The sequence below is a fragment of the Grammomys surdaster genome, unplaced genomic scaffold, assembly GCF_004785775.1.
Source record: "Grammomys surdaster isolate TR1022 unplaced genomic scaffold, NIH_TR_1.0 149, whole genome shotgun sequence".
NCBI lineage: Eukaryota > Metazoa > Chordata > Mammalia > Rodentia > Muridae > Grammomys > Grammomys surdaster.
The window spans coordinates 240,151-258,856 of record NW_021604607.1 but is presented as its reverse complement, the minus strand read 5'-3'; the positions used below and the strand labels follow the sequence as shown (position 1 = coordinate 258,856).

Below are 18,706 nucleotides of genomic sequence, written 5' to 3'. Positions count from 1 at the left end.
CCTCCCTCCCTCCCACCCGCCCCCCTCCCTCCTTCCCTCCCCCCATGTCTCTCTCTTTCTCTCTCTTTATTTTACCATTGTGGGATAGGCTGCAGCTCAGTGGTAGAGCGCTTGCCAAGCATATGGGCGGACCTGCAATCCCTCCCAACACCAGCAAATATAATATAACTAACTAAATAAAATACTCCCACCCAATGCCTTCTGATAGAAAAATAAAGCCTGGAAGACGCCTGTCTTTCTGGACATCACCTGCCCAAGGCCAATTGGCTGACACTCAGCCTTTCAACTCTGAGACCCTGGAGAAACACACCTGTCTTCTCACTGTACACTCACTCACACTTCCCTCTAGTGGCCTACTGAGTTCCTCCCACTCAGTTCACCACGTCATTATGCAGTGTCTTCTGCACGCTCAGCACCTGGGCAGCTGCACTGCTTGCAATTGGCAGTCATTGTGGAGCAAACAAAGAGAGGCAGAGTCGGTGGCTCTGTCACCCACAGCTGCACACAGGCATCTACAGCCTGCTAGGAAATCCTGCCTCACTCCCTGGGAGCTCATCAGAAACAATGGTGTAGGTGCTTAATGATGAGAGCATGATTTGAAATAAAATGATAAAATGATATATTAGTACGACCTGATCTTTGAGAGGATACTGGTACACACAACCCTAATTAGAAGTCCCCATTGGAGGGCCAGCATTGTCCATGAGAGACTTCCGGTCAAGTACCCAGGATAGAGTGGCAAAGCGGCAGAGCCCAGCCAGTGGAGGACAAGGTCAAGTGAAGTTTGACGGTTGTCCAGCTGCTCATTGCCACCACAGACCCAAATCATTTGTCTCAAAACCAAAAACCTTCCGCTCTGAGAGTCAAGCTGAGCATGAAAGGCAGAGGGTGTCAGACGTAGGGTTCACACAAACAGTGGGCTTTCTTTTCCAACGAGTTGAGGAAGGTTCAGGAAGTGGGCACGAACAACAAATACAGGCTGTGCCCTGAGAGAGGACTTCCTGCCCACCCCCCCACACCCCTCACCCCTCCAGAGCCAACACAGAAAGCTGGGAGACAGCACAGACTTTGCTGGTGAGCCTTCCAGGTCTCTGAACCCAGTGAGACCAACCTTGTTCCCCTCTCCCAGGCCTGCAGATACATGCATGCACGTGGCCACTGAAAACAAGACATCACTGCCTACAATCTAAAGTGACACTCGGCCTTCAGAGTTCACTCCTGGCAGACAAGTTAGGGCAACTTGAGGGTAGGGGGTTGATAATGATTGACTGACCTATTGATTACAGGACTAAGGGAGCCACCTAGCTGATTGATTGACCCATTGATTACAGGACTAAGGGAGCTACCTAGCCAGGGGCGGCTGTGAGGTGACTCCTTTGTAAAGCACTCTGCTCTCCCTTGTTAGGGGTGCAGTGTAAAGGGCATGCTGCCTTAGGAATTAAAGCACAGACTGACCACCTGGCTCAAACTCACCCCAGCCTGAACAGAATGGGTTCTGCCAGCTGTAGGCAGAAGGAAGAGGAACAACCCAGAGGAAAAAACTGTCCCCTTGCCATCGATGGGTGTGGGAACAGAGCTGCTCAGGTTCCTGTTTTTGGCAGGTGTCTGAGGGCTCTCCGTCCTTTCAGGTCAGAGATAAGGCTGCCAGCTTTCTTGGCTCTCTGTTGTCTTGCCCCCACCCAGTCTTCTGCTGCAAACCCCTGGAGCTGCTCCTTGCAGGCCCAAGGTCCTTCCTGGGGCTCCTCTATGGGCAGGACTCTAGGTCCAGCTAGCTACCGGTGCCCTCCTCCAGCATTCAGTAAGGTGCCCCCTCCTGGAGGCTCAGGTACCAAAGAACTCCCTGGGGCCAGAATCCAACTGGAATCCAGGCCTGCCCTCTAGTGGCTCAGAGGGGAAGTGACGGCCACAGGGTTTCTGGCCCCCATCCCGTTCACAGGATGCTCTTTATGCACAGGCTTTCTAATTGAGCTCCGTTAGGAACACTATTACCATAACACAAAAGACAGGATCAACTGGAGGGAATCAGCTGTTAAATTAATAGGGCAAGGGCCTTGGAAAAAGTGAGTGTCACTCAGACATATGAGTAACTGGGCACCAGACTTGGCCAGCATGAAAGGGGTGTAGGCTTCTGGAAGATCAGAATATGAGGGAAGCTGTGGGGATCAAGAGAATGCCACCTCCTGTGCACAGTGGACAAGACCCAACTGAGCAGGGGACAGCAAAGGCAGAGGCGGGGTAAGTGAGTGCTCTGTGAGACCAGTAGGGGCTACGTGATTTGGCTTCACCCCCAGGATTCAGCCAAGACTCCTAAAGGAACTTTCTTTGACACAGAGCAGCACCACTGCTGGCTCCAATCCCGCACCCCTCAGCCACCTCTGGAGTCCACCGCATCCCAGGCAGTATCCCACTCCCTGCCTTTCTGGTGCTTCCTAAGCCTGTTCATAGGTCCAACCACAGACCAAGGGTGTATAGAGGGGGCTCTTAGGGACTGAGCTGCTGGGTGCTCTCTGGGCTGTCTCAGGACCAGGCCTGTTTTTCCACTGGTGTGGAAACCTCCTGCACACTGAAAAGGCTTCCTCTTACTTTCCCAAAGACTGAACTCAGATGTGCAGGCCAGAACCAGTGCAGCTACCCCTCTACCCTAGAATGCCTTCGCTTTAGGTTAAGACAATGGTTCTCAACTGGAAGCTGCCTGCTTCCCAGGTCAGCATCCACTCATGCCTGTGGATGTATTTTTGGTTGTCATTCTTGGTGGGATGCTTCTGGTATCTAATGGATAAAGGCCAGAGATGTTGATAAAATCTACCATGACTGAGTTAGTGTTAAAAACAAAACAGTTTTAAAAGAAATTTTGGGCTAAGGAGACTAACACATTTGTTTAAGAACAATATTAGAGCCTGTGATTCCCCAAGGAGCATACAACTTTGGTCAAAGGACAATAATATATAATTACTCAGGTCACCAATGCAGACCTACTGTGGGCAGGGTATGCTGGGTTGAGATTACATAATGAACAAAACTTTAGATGAAGGGACTGGATGGACTCAGGTACATGCCAGCTCCCAAGGCTTTGCCACCTAATGGCCTAAGACTTCAGACAAATTTCTTTCCTCCTCTTTTCCTTAGTAAAATGATACAGATGGCAACACCCTCTCTGCCTGTCATACAGAGTTAACAGTAGGTACTAGTATGAGAAAGGGTTCAAAAAAAATAATTTGTAACTCAGGTGGGCTCAGAGTGTCATAGCTTCTGCTTGAAGGAAGTCTATAAATTCAGAGGCCATGGCTGGTCTACATGGGGCCACAGGAAAACTGACAGAGGCGGAGTAACGGCCATGTGTCCTGGGGACTTCTACTCACTCCCAGGCTGTTTACTTGACAAGAAATGATGATTAATTTCCATTCCTCTTTATGAGCCATGGCTAGGGTGGAGCCAGTCTCTTGGCTTCTTGGAATGAACTGTGTGCTTCAGGGGCAAAAGGGATGAAAGGGAGGGAGCCAGCCTGGTTACATGGAACAAAAAAGCATTGGAACTGACTTCCCTTTGAGAGGCAGTGTGGATGAGTTATCGCCTCTACTCCCTGGGGTGTACCCTGGGGTGTACACTCCCACACAAATTTTCTTGCTTGAGTATGCAGAAGGCAGTATGGGAGCAAACAGGGAGCTGGGGTACAGTAGGGAGGAGGGAGGACCTACAGCCAGAGCATGTGACTGAGTCACAGAGGGATGAAAGGAATCAAGTTAGTGCACTGAAGATCCATTCACAGGCGCAGAACACCAAACCAGGGCACAGTCCTTTCCACACTCAGGATGCCTTTCCACACCCCAAACCTCAGAGAGGGGTGGGGTTCACCAATGACTCTACTGCTTCAAGCTCCTGTCCCTCAGGAGTGACCACATGACAGGGCCACATGACCTTCTTCAGAGGCATATCTACAAAGCACACAGTCCAATCCTGATAACCAACTGCTCTCTCTCCTTCCCTCCTGGCTGCTCTTATGCTTTAACTTCTATACCGGCTAAGTGGAGGTGAGGAAAGGGGGATTGGGGAGGAGAGGGCACATGGTGTATATGGGGACTTAGGGGGTGTAACAGCAGTGCCTCCCCAGAAAGACTCGGTTCATTCACTCCCTCTCACTGGCCTCACAGTTTCTGGTTAACAAACGGAAGACAGAGTAGAGCCAGAGAGTAAAGGAACTCACTGGGGTCACAGAGATGCCTTTGACATCAGGAGCCTGGCCACAGCATTAGCCAAGAGTGAACAGACTCTGGGAAGCCGCTGCTAAGCTCCAGGCACTTGGAGGGTTGGGTGGGGCCATAGGAACAGGATGTGGCCTATGAGTGCAGTCTTCTCAGTCAGAGAGCCAGAGCTATAACGGCACACACCTGTAATGTCAGCACTCAGAATGTGCAGGTCAGGAGTTCAAGACCATCCTCAGCTGTGCAGAGAGTTTAAAAAGGAATGGCAGCTCCAAGTACCAATCAGACAGCCCCACAGGCGTGATCCAGGCTCCAGCCAGGACAAGCCCCTTTTGCTTTCCATGCCTCCGTTTCCCATATGTGCAGAGAGGCTAAGCAAGGTCTACCTCAGAGAACTGTGGGAAGACTAAGATATGTAAGCAAAGCACCTAACAAATGCCTGCTGGAAACTAGCTTGTAGGTGAGTGACACCAATTGTTATAAAGATTATTTACTAAATGAACAGCTAGAGAGAGGCTATTCATTACAACTGTCCTTGCCTACAGGTTTTACTGTACAAGGATCCATATATAAAATCCTTGCTTTCGTCTGTGTCCTGCTGATTGTCCTGTTGACTCCTAAGTTCTACAAAATGTATAAATGGTAATAAAGCTGGGTATTGTGGCACGCCCCTTTAATCCTAGCACTCAGAGGCAGAGGCAGGAGAATCTCTTTGAGTTTGAGGCCAGCCTGGTCCACATAGGGAGTTCCAGGACAGCCTGAGCTACAGAGTGAGATAGCCTGAGCTACAGAGTGAGTCTTGAAACTCCTCCACCACCTCAAACAAACAAAAAAAGGTAAATACTGGTTTGCTTTAAGGTCTCCAACCAACCAGATCTGCAGAAAGACAATTTATGAACGAATGAATGAATGAATGGATGAATGAATGTGGCTCTTCTAATGACAGCTTTATTTATAGAAACAGGCCATAGCCAGTCTGCTGTGGAGGTTCACAATGGGCTTCATAAGGTGCTGATAGCCTTAAACAAATGACCCCTGACCTTCCCTCAAGGCTCCAAGGCAGAGAACTGCCAGAGGTGGGGTGGGCATGGGAGGGATGTAAGCATCCCAGTCACAGTAAGGCCAGGACAGTGGCAGACCCAAGTTACAGTCTCCTGGCAGTAAAAAGAGGAACCAGGTTTCTACACACTGTCTCTGAAACTGATGGCCAGCAACTGAAGAAGGACCAAAAAAATAACACCAGATGTGGAAGGGGGTGGGCAGCTGGGCTCCTCAGTGCCTGTGTGCTCTGGAGAGCCCAGGGCTGTGGACAGCTCTGTCCTGAGCAGAGAGCTGCCTGGACTTTCTGGGCCTTCAGATCCATGTGCTGTGTCAAATGGGGACCCCAACACTCTTGGCCTTGTAGATAAGAGACTAAAATAAGAAAAATTAAAGGTGTAGAACTTATATCCAGGCTAGCAGCCTATCCACCCATGAACTTCATTAAAAAAAATACTAAAAGTGGCTGACAGTGTTCCTGGTTTTGATGCTCTAAGCAATTGTGACCCCAGCATCCTGGCAGGTGCTCATTTATAGTTTAATACCCACTGTGCTGCCAGGCAGACATGGTTCTGCCTGCTATTTCACAAGTGGAGAACAGATCTGGAGAAGGGACACGCTCCTGGCCACACAGGCTCTGGCAGCAGAATGTGCACTGGCTCCCCAAAAAACTGGCTGGTTTTCATGGAGGGCATTACACAGGCAAGATTGGTGAAAGCCGGTGATCACTGCTGACCAACTTAATCTTTAGCCTCTCACTGGCCCTTTACAGGGAAAACCTGTGGCCCCTGTTCTAGAAAATCACCAGGGACATTTTCGAGTCTCTTGTCTGTGTTTTCCAATGCTTACACATATAGATTTATTTTTTTCCCTTCTAAAAAAAGAAACAACGAAATCCTATTCTAAAGTACATACTGCTTGTAGCTATGAGCCTCTCACTGTCCTGGCTGCCTTTCTTTCTCCCAAAGTTTCCCATTGTTGGTGGGGAGGGGAATTTGGGTGAGTCCATTACTCTTGAAGTCAACCCAGGGCTGGGTGGACACAGATACACAATGACCTGTGGCCTGCAGGTGAAAAAAGGCTTTAGCTGGGCCCTAGGTAGAGACTCACAGGAATCAGGGAAAACTGATCTCTGGGAGAGGGCTCTGGCAAATAAAGCTTAGGAAACAATGAGTAGAAAGACAGACTCTTGAGACAGGAGGCCAAACAGAGCAGGTAGTAGCCCTTTAGGAGGAGACAAAGAGCTGTAAAGATCTCTAGGCCATATTTGATCTGTATGTGTGGGTGCTCCAAGTGCTTTGGGCCTCCAGCACAGCAGGGGTCAGTGTTTCTATCCAAGAGCAACCTGTTGGACCAAACATCCCTGAACAGTCACAGCTACATCACTTTCAGGATGTGGGATGCCTCTAAACTCTGTCTTCATTACCCGGAATAAAGAAAGGGAAGTGGAGTCCTTTCCCACATTGTGGAGTGTGGCTCGGTGAGGTCACTCCCTGGAGGTAGACGTAGCTGAGATAGATGTAGGCAAGCATGTTGCCTGAACCTTGGGGAGACCTGTGTCTGTCTTTCTCCCCTCCCACTCCACATTGGAGATGCTGAAAGGGGGATACTGCAGGAATTCCCAAGCAGTATAAAGAGGTCCCAGGTGGAAATGGCTTACCTCTTCATACTCCTCATGCTGGGTAAGGCCCCAGGAGAGAAAGCATGGCCTTTTGGAGCCTCCACCCTCGGGATCCAATCCACATTCGGTGTGGCCATGGGCAAATCCCCAAGCTCTCCAAACCTGTTTCCTTCGCTTGTGAAAAGCAGGGAGGGCCAGGCCTACCTTTGAGCATTGTGGATATTGACTATGAATGAGCACCTACCAGCATGCTGGTGCCACACGTAGAACATACAGCAGCACCAGGTCTGGGAGTTTGGGGGTTACAGGATACATGGAGGTGGCTCATTGGGATGGCATGGAGCCGCCAGGCTCTGCTAGTGTATCTCCTCTTCAGTATCACTCCACGGAGGCTGGTAATCTAGGAAATGAACTGTTCCTAGGCCCGTGGATTGCTCTAGCAAATCACTGAGCCTGAGAGTAGGCTGTGGAAGTTGTAGTTTGTAGCTAAGTGGGTGACCTGGCAGCAGCCACTTGTGAGTGGCATCTGAATGATTGATGGATAGTCTATGGCTCTGGTCTATTGGCTAATGTCAAGACTGAACTAAACTGTAAGGAATCACCATATATGTAATCTGCTTCGAGAACAGGAGAAGAGAAAATGCAATATTTGGTTTTTCTAACTAAATAGATGCCACACACAGGAATTATCTACTCAAACAGGTTAAATATGAAGAATAAAGTGACATTTTACAGAACATATCACACCAAAACCAATGCAGGGGCTTTAGAGGTCTCCCACAACTCTGAACACCCCATCTGACAAGGCCTGAGCCAAGTCCTCAGGAGAGCACACACACTGGGCTGGCAGTCACCTACCCCTTCTTCAGGTTCTTCACATATGCGCTCTGGAGGGCAGCTTCCAAGAAGTACGACAGTTCATAGTCAACTGAGAGAAAGCCTTTCAGGTGTCTTGATGTGCTGTTGTTTGAGGTCTGAGAAGGGAAGAGTAAGGGATAGTGGTCACCTAAGAGTTCAGAAGTCCTGCTTGGACACCAGGTACTCCTGACACTTGAACGGCACGTGGCTTGAAGACTGCTATGAAAGAGATAAATGTAAAGTGCTCCTGACATAGCTGTCTGTCGATGACCCAAATGACCTTTGTGAAGGTCAACTCAACCAAATCTCTAAGCAGTCTCTGCCAGAAAAAGGGTTCTGAGTCCTAATTACAGCCTCTCCTCTTTTCTTGATATCCAACCAAGCTGAGAGGCTTCAGGGCGGTGGTACTCCAAAAGGGGTAATGTGGCCCTCGAAAAACATCCCCAGTTCAGAACAAACTGTGAGAGGTACACAACAGTCATGTTGCCACCATCACACAATACTGGGGTGGTCCTCACAGCAAAGAAGATCCCAGACTCAAGTGTCAATAGCACCGAGGTCCAAAGTCCCTTGACTAAGGACATTACTGGCTCAAGGTGGATTGCTCTGGAAGGGCTCTCTATGCGCACAGTTGATCACTGACTAGCATTTATACAGAACAAGTTCAGGTGTCTCCTGGACTCCCATGGCTCTCAGCTCTCATCCACCCTTCCTTCAGGTGCCAATACTAACACATACTGCTAAAGAACCTTCCGGCTCACATCAACCAGATATCTATAAAGCAGAAGTTCTGTCTGTACACCACAAGGATGTACACAAGTATTACAGCTTATGCCTGACATTCTTGCCAGTGCTACCCATTGACTGCAAGAACTTGGTGGGATAGGGGCAGGAGGGGGTAGCTGCTAAGCTCAACCTTCTTCATCTGAAAAACAGGAATAACACAGCATCTATTTTTATCTGGCAGTGAGAGGGTTAAGTGACAAACTGCAGGTCCTCAATATGGGAGGAGGTGAGATTCCTCACAAGGCTCAGTGGGCTGATGCTACCCACATACAGTTAGGACAGGATCACCATGGGAAGGTGGGAACTGTGGGGGCTGAGAACTCAAGTCCTGCTGGCTGCCTCTGTGTCCACCTCTGAAAAGCTTGGAGAATGAGCACCACAGCTCATCTTCCCGGGACGCGCAGCAAAGCTCTCCTGAGGTTCTGGAAAGCAGGGAAGGGTGCTGAATGGTAAGAGTAGGGCTGACTCTGTGCTGTCTTTTGAGGGGCCAGTAATTTGATCTCTCTAACCCTCATTTACTACACAGGGCTGCATGTGCCACCTCTGTCCCAGGGCTGCTGTCAGGAGTGACAGAGTATAAACAGGGGTGTGATATCTGGCCCTGCAAGCTCAGCTCACCATGGAGCTCCTGCTCCCTCACAGGTGACATGGACCCATTTTACTTACTAATTAATTACTTATTAATTAAAAGCTTCCTCTTGTGGTAATGATTCCCTAACAAAACCATAATGAGTTTTCTAACCAAAGAAGTGGAATGGAGAGGAGGTGCCTTCTTCTAATCTCCAGGAGGACAAAGGACATGCTCACAGGACAACATTTATTTGCATAGCACCCCTATTCCCAGCTCACCTTCTCCAGCTCCTGTAGGAACACCTGAGCCACCCAGGAGGCCCTCTCAAAGCAGGCAACCACTTCCTCCTCCCGCTCAGTCAGGCGGATATGGGAGGCGATGGAGTTGGGCAGGCGTTCCAGGGAGAGGCCTGCCGGAGGAAGTACATAGTATGAAGCAGGCCTAAGTCCGTGGAGGGGTGGGAAAAGCTGAAGCAACAGTGGTGTTAGCAGGAGCCAGGACTGAGCAATGACCTAAGAAAAGGCACTGGGGGCCCCACATGGTGAGTCCCACAGTGCCACCTCTGCCCATCCTTGCAGTACAAGATCAGTCCCATGGGTTGTCCCTCTCCTGGGAGTTGTCTGTGTTGACAAGCTATCTGCTTGAGGTGTACACCTGCTGTTCTGGCCCCTATCTTTCGGCAACAGCACCCCTCTTTTCCACTGGCCACCCCTCCACAGCCTCAGCATGGGGACATGGTCACAGGCCAGGGGTAGGAACATGGCCCAGTGTGAGCCCATAGAATTGGTTTCATAATTACTACTCAATTCAGTGGCATTTTTAAGCGGGGGCCAGAGGCTAACCTGGAAATGCTAGAGGGAAATCTGCCTTAAAACATGTCTCGGGCTGGAGAGTTGACTCCACAGTTAAGAGCATTGGTTGTTCTTCCAGAGGCTAAGGTTCTATTACAAACACCATGTGGTGTCTCCCAAATTTTTATAACTCTAGTCCTGGGTGATCCAATGCCCTCTTCTTACCTCAGTGGGCACCAGGTAGGCATCTGGTTCATGGACATACATACAAGCAAACCATTCACACACATAAAATAATAAATAAACCTAAAAAATTTTAATGTCTAGCCAGACTTAGGGACATATCCTTATAATCTTAGCACTCAAGAGGCTGAGGCAGGAGGATCATGAGTTTGAGGACTACCCAAGACAACTAACTAATATCTCACTCATCTCAAGAAAAAAAACAAACCTAAGCCAACCAAACAAAAATAATGTCTACATGGAGTGAATATAAATGACACTACTAAATTGTATCCATTAAAATGAAAAAAATTTATATCGTCATTTTCTTTACTACAGTTAAAATGTATTTAAAATAATAAGCAGATAGCTCCAAGGGTCAAACAAAAGCTAATAAATCAATCTGCAAAAGACAAAGAAGAAAAAGCATTGTTGGACATAGTGGTGGAGGAGAGAGAAAGTCCACACAGAATGATGACCAGACATTGCCTAAAAAGAGCAGACTCTAAAATAGTGTTGGAACACCAGGATGCTGCTTTTTCTGAAGCTCTACCATTTGAAAAGTCCAAGTATGAGCCAGCACCCATCCACCCACCCACATACATGCTGTTTCCTTCTTTATTCCCCCCTCCCTGTTTTAAAGAATGGATTAGGAACAGTCCTCTAAGCCTCACCAACTAGCTTGTCCTTCCCCCCCTCCCCAGCCTGCATCTCTCCAGGGGGTGGCCACCATGGCCCACTACCTGTGGTCTCACTTTGCTCTTTCCCCAACTGCACACTGCTTCCAGGGACCATTCCAAAGTCCCCAGAGGTCTTCCTGCTTAAGAGGATGCCTAAATTCATGGTGCTTCACACTGCACCCTCTGAGACCTCTCTGGATCACCTCTCCAGCTTCTTTTTTTACTCCATCTACTTCATCCATCACAACTTCCTGCTCCTGGCTGCTGGAGATGCTATCCTAGCTTGCCTGAGCTCTTCTCACCTGGCATTACCACCCTACCAAGTCCCCAAGGCTACCAGTCACCTACTGATGCCAGCTCTTCTTGGAGGTCTTCTAGAACAAATCTCACCCTGGTTATACTTCCCACGCCTCACTGTCTCGTACTCATTTTCTGTTTGACTCCCCAGTAGGTTGTAGGCTCCCTCTAGCCCCAGCCTAATGGTGTTCAGTGGCCCCCACCTGGCACAGAGTAGGTACCAGACAAGTCCAGGCTGTCTGAGTGGGAAAAGCAGCCCAGTCATGGCTGTACAAAGTGCTCTGCAAATACAAGGAAAGGAATTAGCATTATTTTTCTTGGCTAGATATCAACACATACAGATTCGATGACCTTGCTTTACTTGCCAGGCCAGAGTATGACCATGTCTGAAGGCTGGGAACTTCAGCCTAGGGGGAGGTGGATACAGAATGGGAAGGCCATTGCTCAACACAAAGGCCCAGTTACCCTGGTCACTGAGTGTCAACATGGTACCTGCCAAGTGACTCACTTTGAAGAGGAGAAGGCTCCTCACTCTGGAGGACCAGAGAGGAGGAAGAAAGCAAGCAGGCAGCAGGCTCCATGACCTCTTCCATAGCTGGCCTTGTTCCCGGGTATGCTGCTTGTCACCATGCAGAGGGTGGGACAAGAACAGAGTTGTTCAAGAAGACCAGCCCAGACGACTAGCTGTAGGTGACATGGCCGATTCCAAGAGATACAGAGTGAATCTGCTCCAAGGCAGCAGTCTTGTGGTCCCCAGAGTCTCTACCGTGCTATAGTGGACTCCCCTCTGCACACTTCTGGTCAGACTGCTGGCCCCAGTCTCCCATAGTCTGGCTCCAGCAAGGTGAACTGATGACACAGGCCTGGGGGCCTCCACCTTCCCTGTGCTACAACTGTCCCCATTCCCTGCTCTCCACTCCCTCCCATTTGAACCTTGCCACCATGTGTTTTCCAAGAATTGTAAGGCCATTGTTTCTAGTACGCTCAAAGCAAAAGTTACCTCTTCCCTGACACTTTCTTTGATGTTTAGTATAAACAGGCAAGTTGATAACAAATTGAGCACGTCTGTAAAAAGGATTTTCTGGACTGGGTAAACTGAGGTAGAAAGACCCACCCCAGATGTGGACAGTCTGTTCTATGAGCTGTGGTTCTGGAACAGTATTCACTGCTCTGTTTGCTGACTGGGAAGGTACCGTGGCCAGCAATGCCTTTGCTTGCTTTCATTTCTGTACCAACCTTAAGCTGGAATAAACCCTTTCTTCCTTGAGTTGCCTTTAACAGGGATCTGTCTCAGCAAGGAGGAAAGCAACTAATCCTCTCTCCCGAGGTTAAGTTCCCTTCCCTCTGACTCAGTAGAGAATGTGAACTTTGTGTTTGTCTTGGTTGTTCTGGGATGAAGTCAGACTGGCACATCCTAGGGGGAGCTCTATTAGTGTTCTAAATCTCCCGTGCCCCTCGCTTCCTGTGTCCCTTGCCTCCTGTCCCTCTTCTCCCATGCCCCTCGTCTTCCGTGTCCCTCGTCTCCTGTGCCCTGCGCCTCCTGTGCCCTGCACCTCTCAAAGCCTGTTGCTTAGAAAGAACATGGAAAGGAGCACACAGAAATGAGCAAAGTCAGGCATGCTGACGGTGGTGTCTGGCAGGGAGAGCCTCCTCCCTCCATTAAACAAAACAAAACAAAACAACAACAACAACAAACTGCTTCTTGAAGAACTCACTAACAAACCACAGCAGATTCCTGAGGCCTTCTCCTCCATAGCCAGGCCTGTTTGCTGAGACCCTTGTCTCAAAAAATGTAAGATGGCTTCTAAGAATAAGATCCAAGACTCTGACATGCACATGCATCTGCAGAAGCACATGTGTGCAGCCACACAATACATATATGCAAGCAAACATAGGCACACAAGGATACACACACACACACACACAGATTAATTTCTTTGAAGTTATAAGGCTGGAAAGATGGTTCGGACATTAAGAGCACTGGCTGCTCTTCCAGAGGACCCAGGTTCAATCCCAGCTCTCACATAGCATCGAACACCTGTAATTCCTGGGACTGGAGTTATAGATGGCTATGAGCCATCATGTGGGTTCTGGAAAGTGGATGCGATCCTCTGGAAGAACAATTCATGCTGTCTACCACTGAGTCATTCCTCTTCAGAGCCTGTGAGATAACTTCCAACAAGCTTAGACCAATAAGATTCCCAAAGCCAGAAATCCTGGGGACTAACTGCCAAGAAGACCCACTTCCTGCCCACGATATTTGGAGACCTATACCAATCCTGAGGGTTCTCCCCCTTTCCTGTGAGTCCGTCTGCACAAGTGGCTAAACAACAGCATAGCACCAGGTCCAGGCAGAGGACTGGAGTTCTGGAGCCCACCTCAAAGGTTCCTGGCAGCTGTGGACCAATTCTGTGCTCTGGGCAGGAAGCCAATAACCCCCAGGAAGTGCCAGGCACTAGTTCCTGTGTCACACTGGCAAATGGGAACTTTCTGTGAAAACACACAAAACCACAAGGAAAAGCCCCTTTGAAAGCAACTCTGTATTTTTCAGATCCTTTCCCAGGGCTTAGCACATGGTCCTGGCTCCTTCAGTACAGGCTGACTCATCAACCGCTGTAGCAGGCTTTCCAACAAGGCCTACCCTTGAAGCCGTGGGCCCTAGATACAGAAGTGGAGACAGGAGGCTTCCTTGATAAAAAATTCCCTTTCCCAAAAGGTAGCAGTCTCCACCCACCCTCCAATGAAAGAGTAACCACAGCATCTACAGAAGACATTGAATTTTGTGTTTACCAAGCATGGCCACCCTGCGTGCATGGCAGGAGAAAGGAGGAAGGAAACACAGTTTACTCTTTAACCTAAAGGTTGTCACAGATCACACTCAAAAGTGGGCAACTGTGGGAACAGGAAAAGATGGAGAACAAAACGGTGCAGCTAGTTAGCAGTAGCATCACAAGCTCCAGGATCACATGGATCAGCTCCATGTGTGACCACAAGAACTGAACTGAGGAGGTTTCTACATCCAGAATCACAGCACTAGTACCTCTAACAGCCCTAACGGGGAAATGCCAAGTATCCATTGATGAGGACTGTACATCATTAACAGCCAGACAAAAGGATAAATACTATGCAATTCTAATTAAGTAAATTCAATTTCAGAGAGAAAAAAAAATAGTCACCAGGGGTAAGGGATGCAAAGAGGAAGTATTGTTTAATGAACGGAGTTTCTGTTTTATAAGAAATAGTTCTAGAGATTGATTGCACAGCACTGTCTAACCAATGCTGAAATGCATGCTTTATTTTTTCATTGTTTGTTTCTTTGAGCCAGAGTCTCTGTATCCCAAACTCCATCCTCCTATACAGCTGAGGATGGCCTTGAGCTCCTGATCCTCTTTGGGTGCCTCTACTACTGTAATACTGTTGTAATGCTGTCATTACAAAAGTATACCACTATGCTCGGCTCTTGCAGAATATGTACATATATATAACAAGCAAGGCTTTATTAGTGTTCCCTCCCCCCTTTTTGTTTGGAAAAACAAAGACTTCAGTCTATGAATATTTTGAGATATCTATATCCATCCATCCAACCATCCAACCATCCATCCAACCATCCATCCATCCATGATATTGGAAATTAAATCCATGGTCTTGCTATGCTTGACTTTATTGCTAAATATATAAACTACCGTGTGTGTGTGTGTGTGTGCGCGCGTGGGCGCGTGGGTGTGCATTTGTGTGTGTGTGAGTTTTAACATGGTTTTTACATTGTCTTTTGGTCTCATGTAGCCCAGACTAGCTTCAGGGATGGCCATGAACTTTTGGTCCTCCTGGCTCCACCTTCTAAGTGCTCGGATTACAAGCCTATGCTACCATGCCCAGCTTTATGTGGTGCTGGGAACAAGCCCAAGCCTTTAGATGTACTAGACAAGCATTTTACTGACTGAGTTACATTCCCAGCCCTACTATTATTTTTTAAAGATTTATTTAGTGTATTTTATGTATATGAATGTTTTGCCTGCTGACTGGTGCTTGTGAACACCAGAAGAGGGCATCACATGCCCTGGGACAGGAGTAACAGGTGTTTTTGGGCCACCATGTGAATGCCTGGAACAGACTCCAGGTCCTTTGCAAGAGCAGCAAGTGCTCTTAACCACTGAGCTATCTTTCCTGCCAAAATTTTTCAAAGTTACTTTTAAAATAAAAAAAAATTCAAAAATATTTTCATAGACTATAGGACACCCAAGGTGTTCTGCTCATACTATAGGATGCCTGAAGTGTTCCACTCTCACTAGACCATCGGACACTTGAGGTGTCCCGCTCACACTAGACTATAGGACACCTGAGGTGTTCTGCTCACACTAGACTATAGGATGCCTGAAGTGTTCCACTCACACTAGAAGGGGAACTGCCCAGCATCAGCAGCAGCCCAAATGTTCAACAAACTGCCCCCTCAAATGTTCAGAAGGCTGAGAATCAGGACAGAATCTCTCATGAATCAGGCCTGGGGTCAGCCACGTGGCCAAGACATCATGGCCATGCAGCGTCCATGGCTCTAAGTTATAGACCAGCCTTCTCCATGGGTTTCTATTTTCTGCTTTTTAGAGATAGCAGACTTCACTGCTGTTAAGACTAAGATTGGACAGGAAGGACTGGCACCAGGGAGCTCATTCCCCCAGTTCTGGCAACTTCCAGAATGCTGCTTTCCTGGAGCCATACCATACAAGGCAGGCTCCGCTCACTTGCCCATCGTTCATACAAGGGAACACACCTAGCTTCTCACCCTTGGCAACCCTAACAGGGGCCTGCTTCATCAACTGCTGCCAAATCATATTTCTTAGTGAAATGTGGGCCAGAGACTTCAAGAAACACTGGAGGCCAGACTTCAGGAGGAAGGAGCCCATTGAATAGACAGAATAGGGTGAACATACCAAAAGTGAGCTTGGCAGAGGAGAGATGCTATATGCTGAATAACCCAGGGAGATGCTTGTGCAGGGATTACTTAGCCTGCCCAAATGCAATGTTGGGGTTCATGCTTAAAGTAAGAAAGGATAGGACCAACTGGGACAGTGACTCAAGAGCAAGCAAGGAACAGAATCTCAGGAATGGCAGGCCTTTTCATGAAGGCATTTTCTTCTATTTTAGTGAGAATATTGTATTTCTCCATTGTTTGGGGCTTCTTTCTACATCTATTCATGCACACAGCATGAAAGTAAGAGGATACTTGTTAGAAGTTAGTTCTCTCCTCTCACCACGTGAGTCCTGGGGACTGACTCAGGTCATCAGGTCTCCTGAAGGAGAACAGCTCCCGTAGGCTCATACGTTTAAATGCCTAGTCGCCAGGGAGTGGAACTTTTATAGGATTACAAGGATTAGGAGGTGTGGTCTTGTCAGAGGAAGTGTGTTACTGGGGGTGGGCTTTGAGGTTTCAAAAGTCCGTGCTGGGCCCAGTCTCTCTCTGCATTCAGATAAAGATGTAGTTCTTAGCTACTTCTCCAGCACCACACCAGCCTGCTGCCATGTTGACAATGGACAAAACCTATGAACCTGTAAGCCAGCATCCAGTTAAATGCTTCCTTTTAAAGAGTTGCCGTGGTTGTGGTGTCTCTTCACAGCAATAGAACAGTGACTGAGACATTTTGTTTGACATCAAGAGCCCTTACCCACTGGAATGACATCACACAAGACAGCCATCTTGTCAGTCCTCTATTCTGAAGGAACCTTACATACCCTTGGAGAAGTAGGATTATCACGTATTCCTTGTCCTACAGACACACATGTGTCAAATGCTGCTCTTTGGACAACAGAAACCCAAACTACTACAACTAAGGTCCCTGTCTCAAGGTTCCCAGTGAGGTTTAAAGTCAGCACCTCTGACTCTCTGGGAACAAGAGTCCCAATCTGATAAGGAGTGTAGCTTATGTCCTTATGGGATGCCCTGAGGGTGACAGTCAAGTCCCTCTGCTCTACAGGGGAAGCTATGAATGGGTTTGCCTTCATGTCGTTGAGAATGGGAGGAGGGACCAGAGCAGTCCTGAAAAAGAACAGCAGCTAACATTTGGCCCCATCAAGTCTCCCAGACTGGCTGGCTCAAGATTGTGCCCTTTCCCCAGCCCTGAGCAGACCTGAAAGACCTTGTCTACCACAATAGACCAGTAATAATAGGACCTAGGTGGAGTTACCCACCTTGGCCGAACATACAGCCTGCTACAGGAACTTAGAAGAATAACTGCCCTCTGAGCAGAAAAACTGTCTGCTGAGCTTGTCTTGAGACATCTCTGCCTATTATTACAAAGGATGGGTTCCCTCCACCCACACCTGCTGAAGCTAGAAGGGGTTCGGTGGTGTGGGTGGGGCTTCCCCTTTAAATTGAGAACTGAACATTAAAGCATTGAGCCTTGACCGCAGGTGGCTAGACAAGACCCCTTCTAACACAGAAGCTCTGTCCTCTCCCTCTTAGCCAGGGGTGTACTGGGTGGCACCAAATGAACCCCACCCGGAGATTATTCAGTGGTTAAAGGACTTGCTGTACAAACATAAAGGCCAGAGTTGGGATCTCCAGAACCCACATAAGTGCTAGGTGGGAATGGTGGTCTGCTGTAATCTCAATCTCAGAAGGTAGAGGCAGCATCTTCAGGGCAAGCTCTGTGTTTGAGAGACCCTGCCTCAGTGAGAATGGAAGAAGAACAATTGAGGAGAGTTCCCAACACTAACTTCAGAGCCCCACATACATGCATGCACACACATGCATGAGGACCCACATATATACACACAAACATGCATCCACACAAACATGCATATAACCTGCGCGCACGTGCGTGCACACACACACACACACACACACACACAGGAGCATACACACACACACACACACACACACACGCAAAAATGGGAAAAGAAAAAGAAAGCTATAGCTTAGGCTGGCTCATTTAGAGGTCACCCAGAATTAGAAATAGCCAAAATTGACAGGCTCCTGGGACACAGAGAATGCTAGTCCCAACAGAAGCTAAGGGATGTACTGGGTAAATGGCTTCCCTTCCATCACCTCAGTATCCTTATCTAGAACATAAGGATTTGGGGTAATTCCTTTCTACCTATAATTCTGAGTACTACGCCAGAGGTTGTCTGACTGCCCCAAACCCTTGTGAGTTTTGACAGGAGCTACCGCAACCCCTCAACTCCTCATGTGTAACCTGGGAAGAAGAGAGCACCAACTCAGTGGTGTGCCGACTTAGGTAAGCCACACCTGACTTGGCATGAGGATGTAATGGCTGCAGTGACATTACTCTGCTGTCACTGAAGCTCACAAATGAAGCCAGTCCCACAGTCAGCCCTTCCCATCTCCCTGTGTGCCCTCTGGATGAAGGGACCCATGAGATCCCACAGCCTCAGTTAGGTTACAGCAGGCACACACCCTTGTGCTTTGTGCATGGTCTCAAGCACACTCAGGCTCAGGCAAATCCCGACATACCAAGCAGCAGGTGTGGTCACTGCAACAGAACAGAGGGGTCAAGCAGAGGAGTCAGGCAAATGGCAGAAGAGGACACATGCAATCACTGAGGGATGGGGGAGCCAGCACAGCCTACAGCCGAGTGGCCCATTCAGCTCATTCGAGCAATGCCGGATCCTTACCTCCCTGGCAGGACCTC

The 18,706-nt window shown here is 48.4% G+C and overlaps 1 protein-coding gene across 1 annotated transcript in view; it reads right to left on the bottom strand.

The window, feature by feature from the left end:
• Ttc7a (tetratricopeptide repeat domain 7A) overlaps positions 1-18,706 on the bottom strand; it is a 107,533-nt gene that overhangs the window by 78,063 nt on the left and 10,764 nt on the right. The window contains exons 4-5 of the mRNA XM_028765082.1: positions 9,352-9,482; positions 7,717-7,832 (exon numbers count right to left, since the gene is read on the bottom strand). Of these exons, the coding sequence (XP_028620915.1) occupies positions 7,717-7,832; positions 9,352-9,482 (247 nt within the window). The remainder of the gene's footprint in view (positions 1-7,716; positions 7,833-9,351; positions 9,483-18,706) is intronic.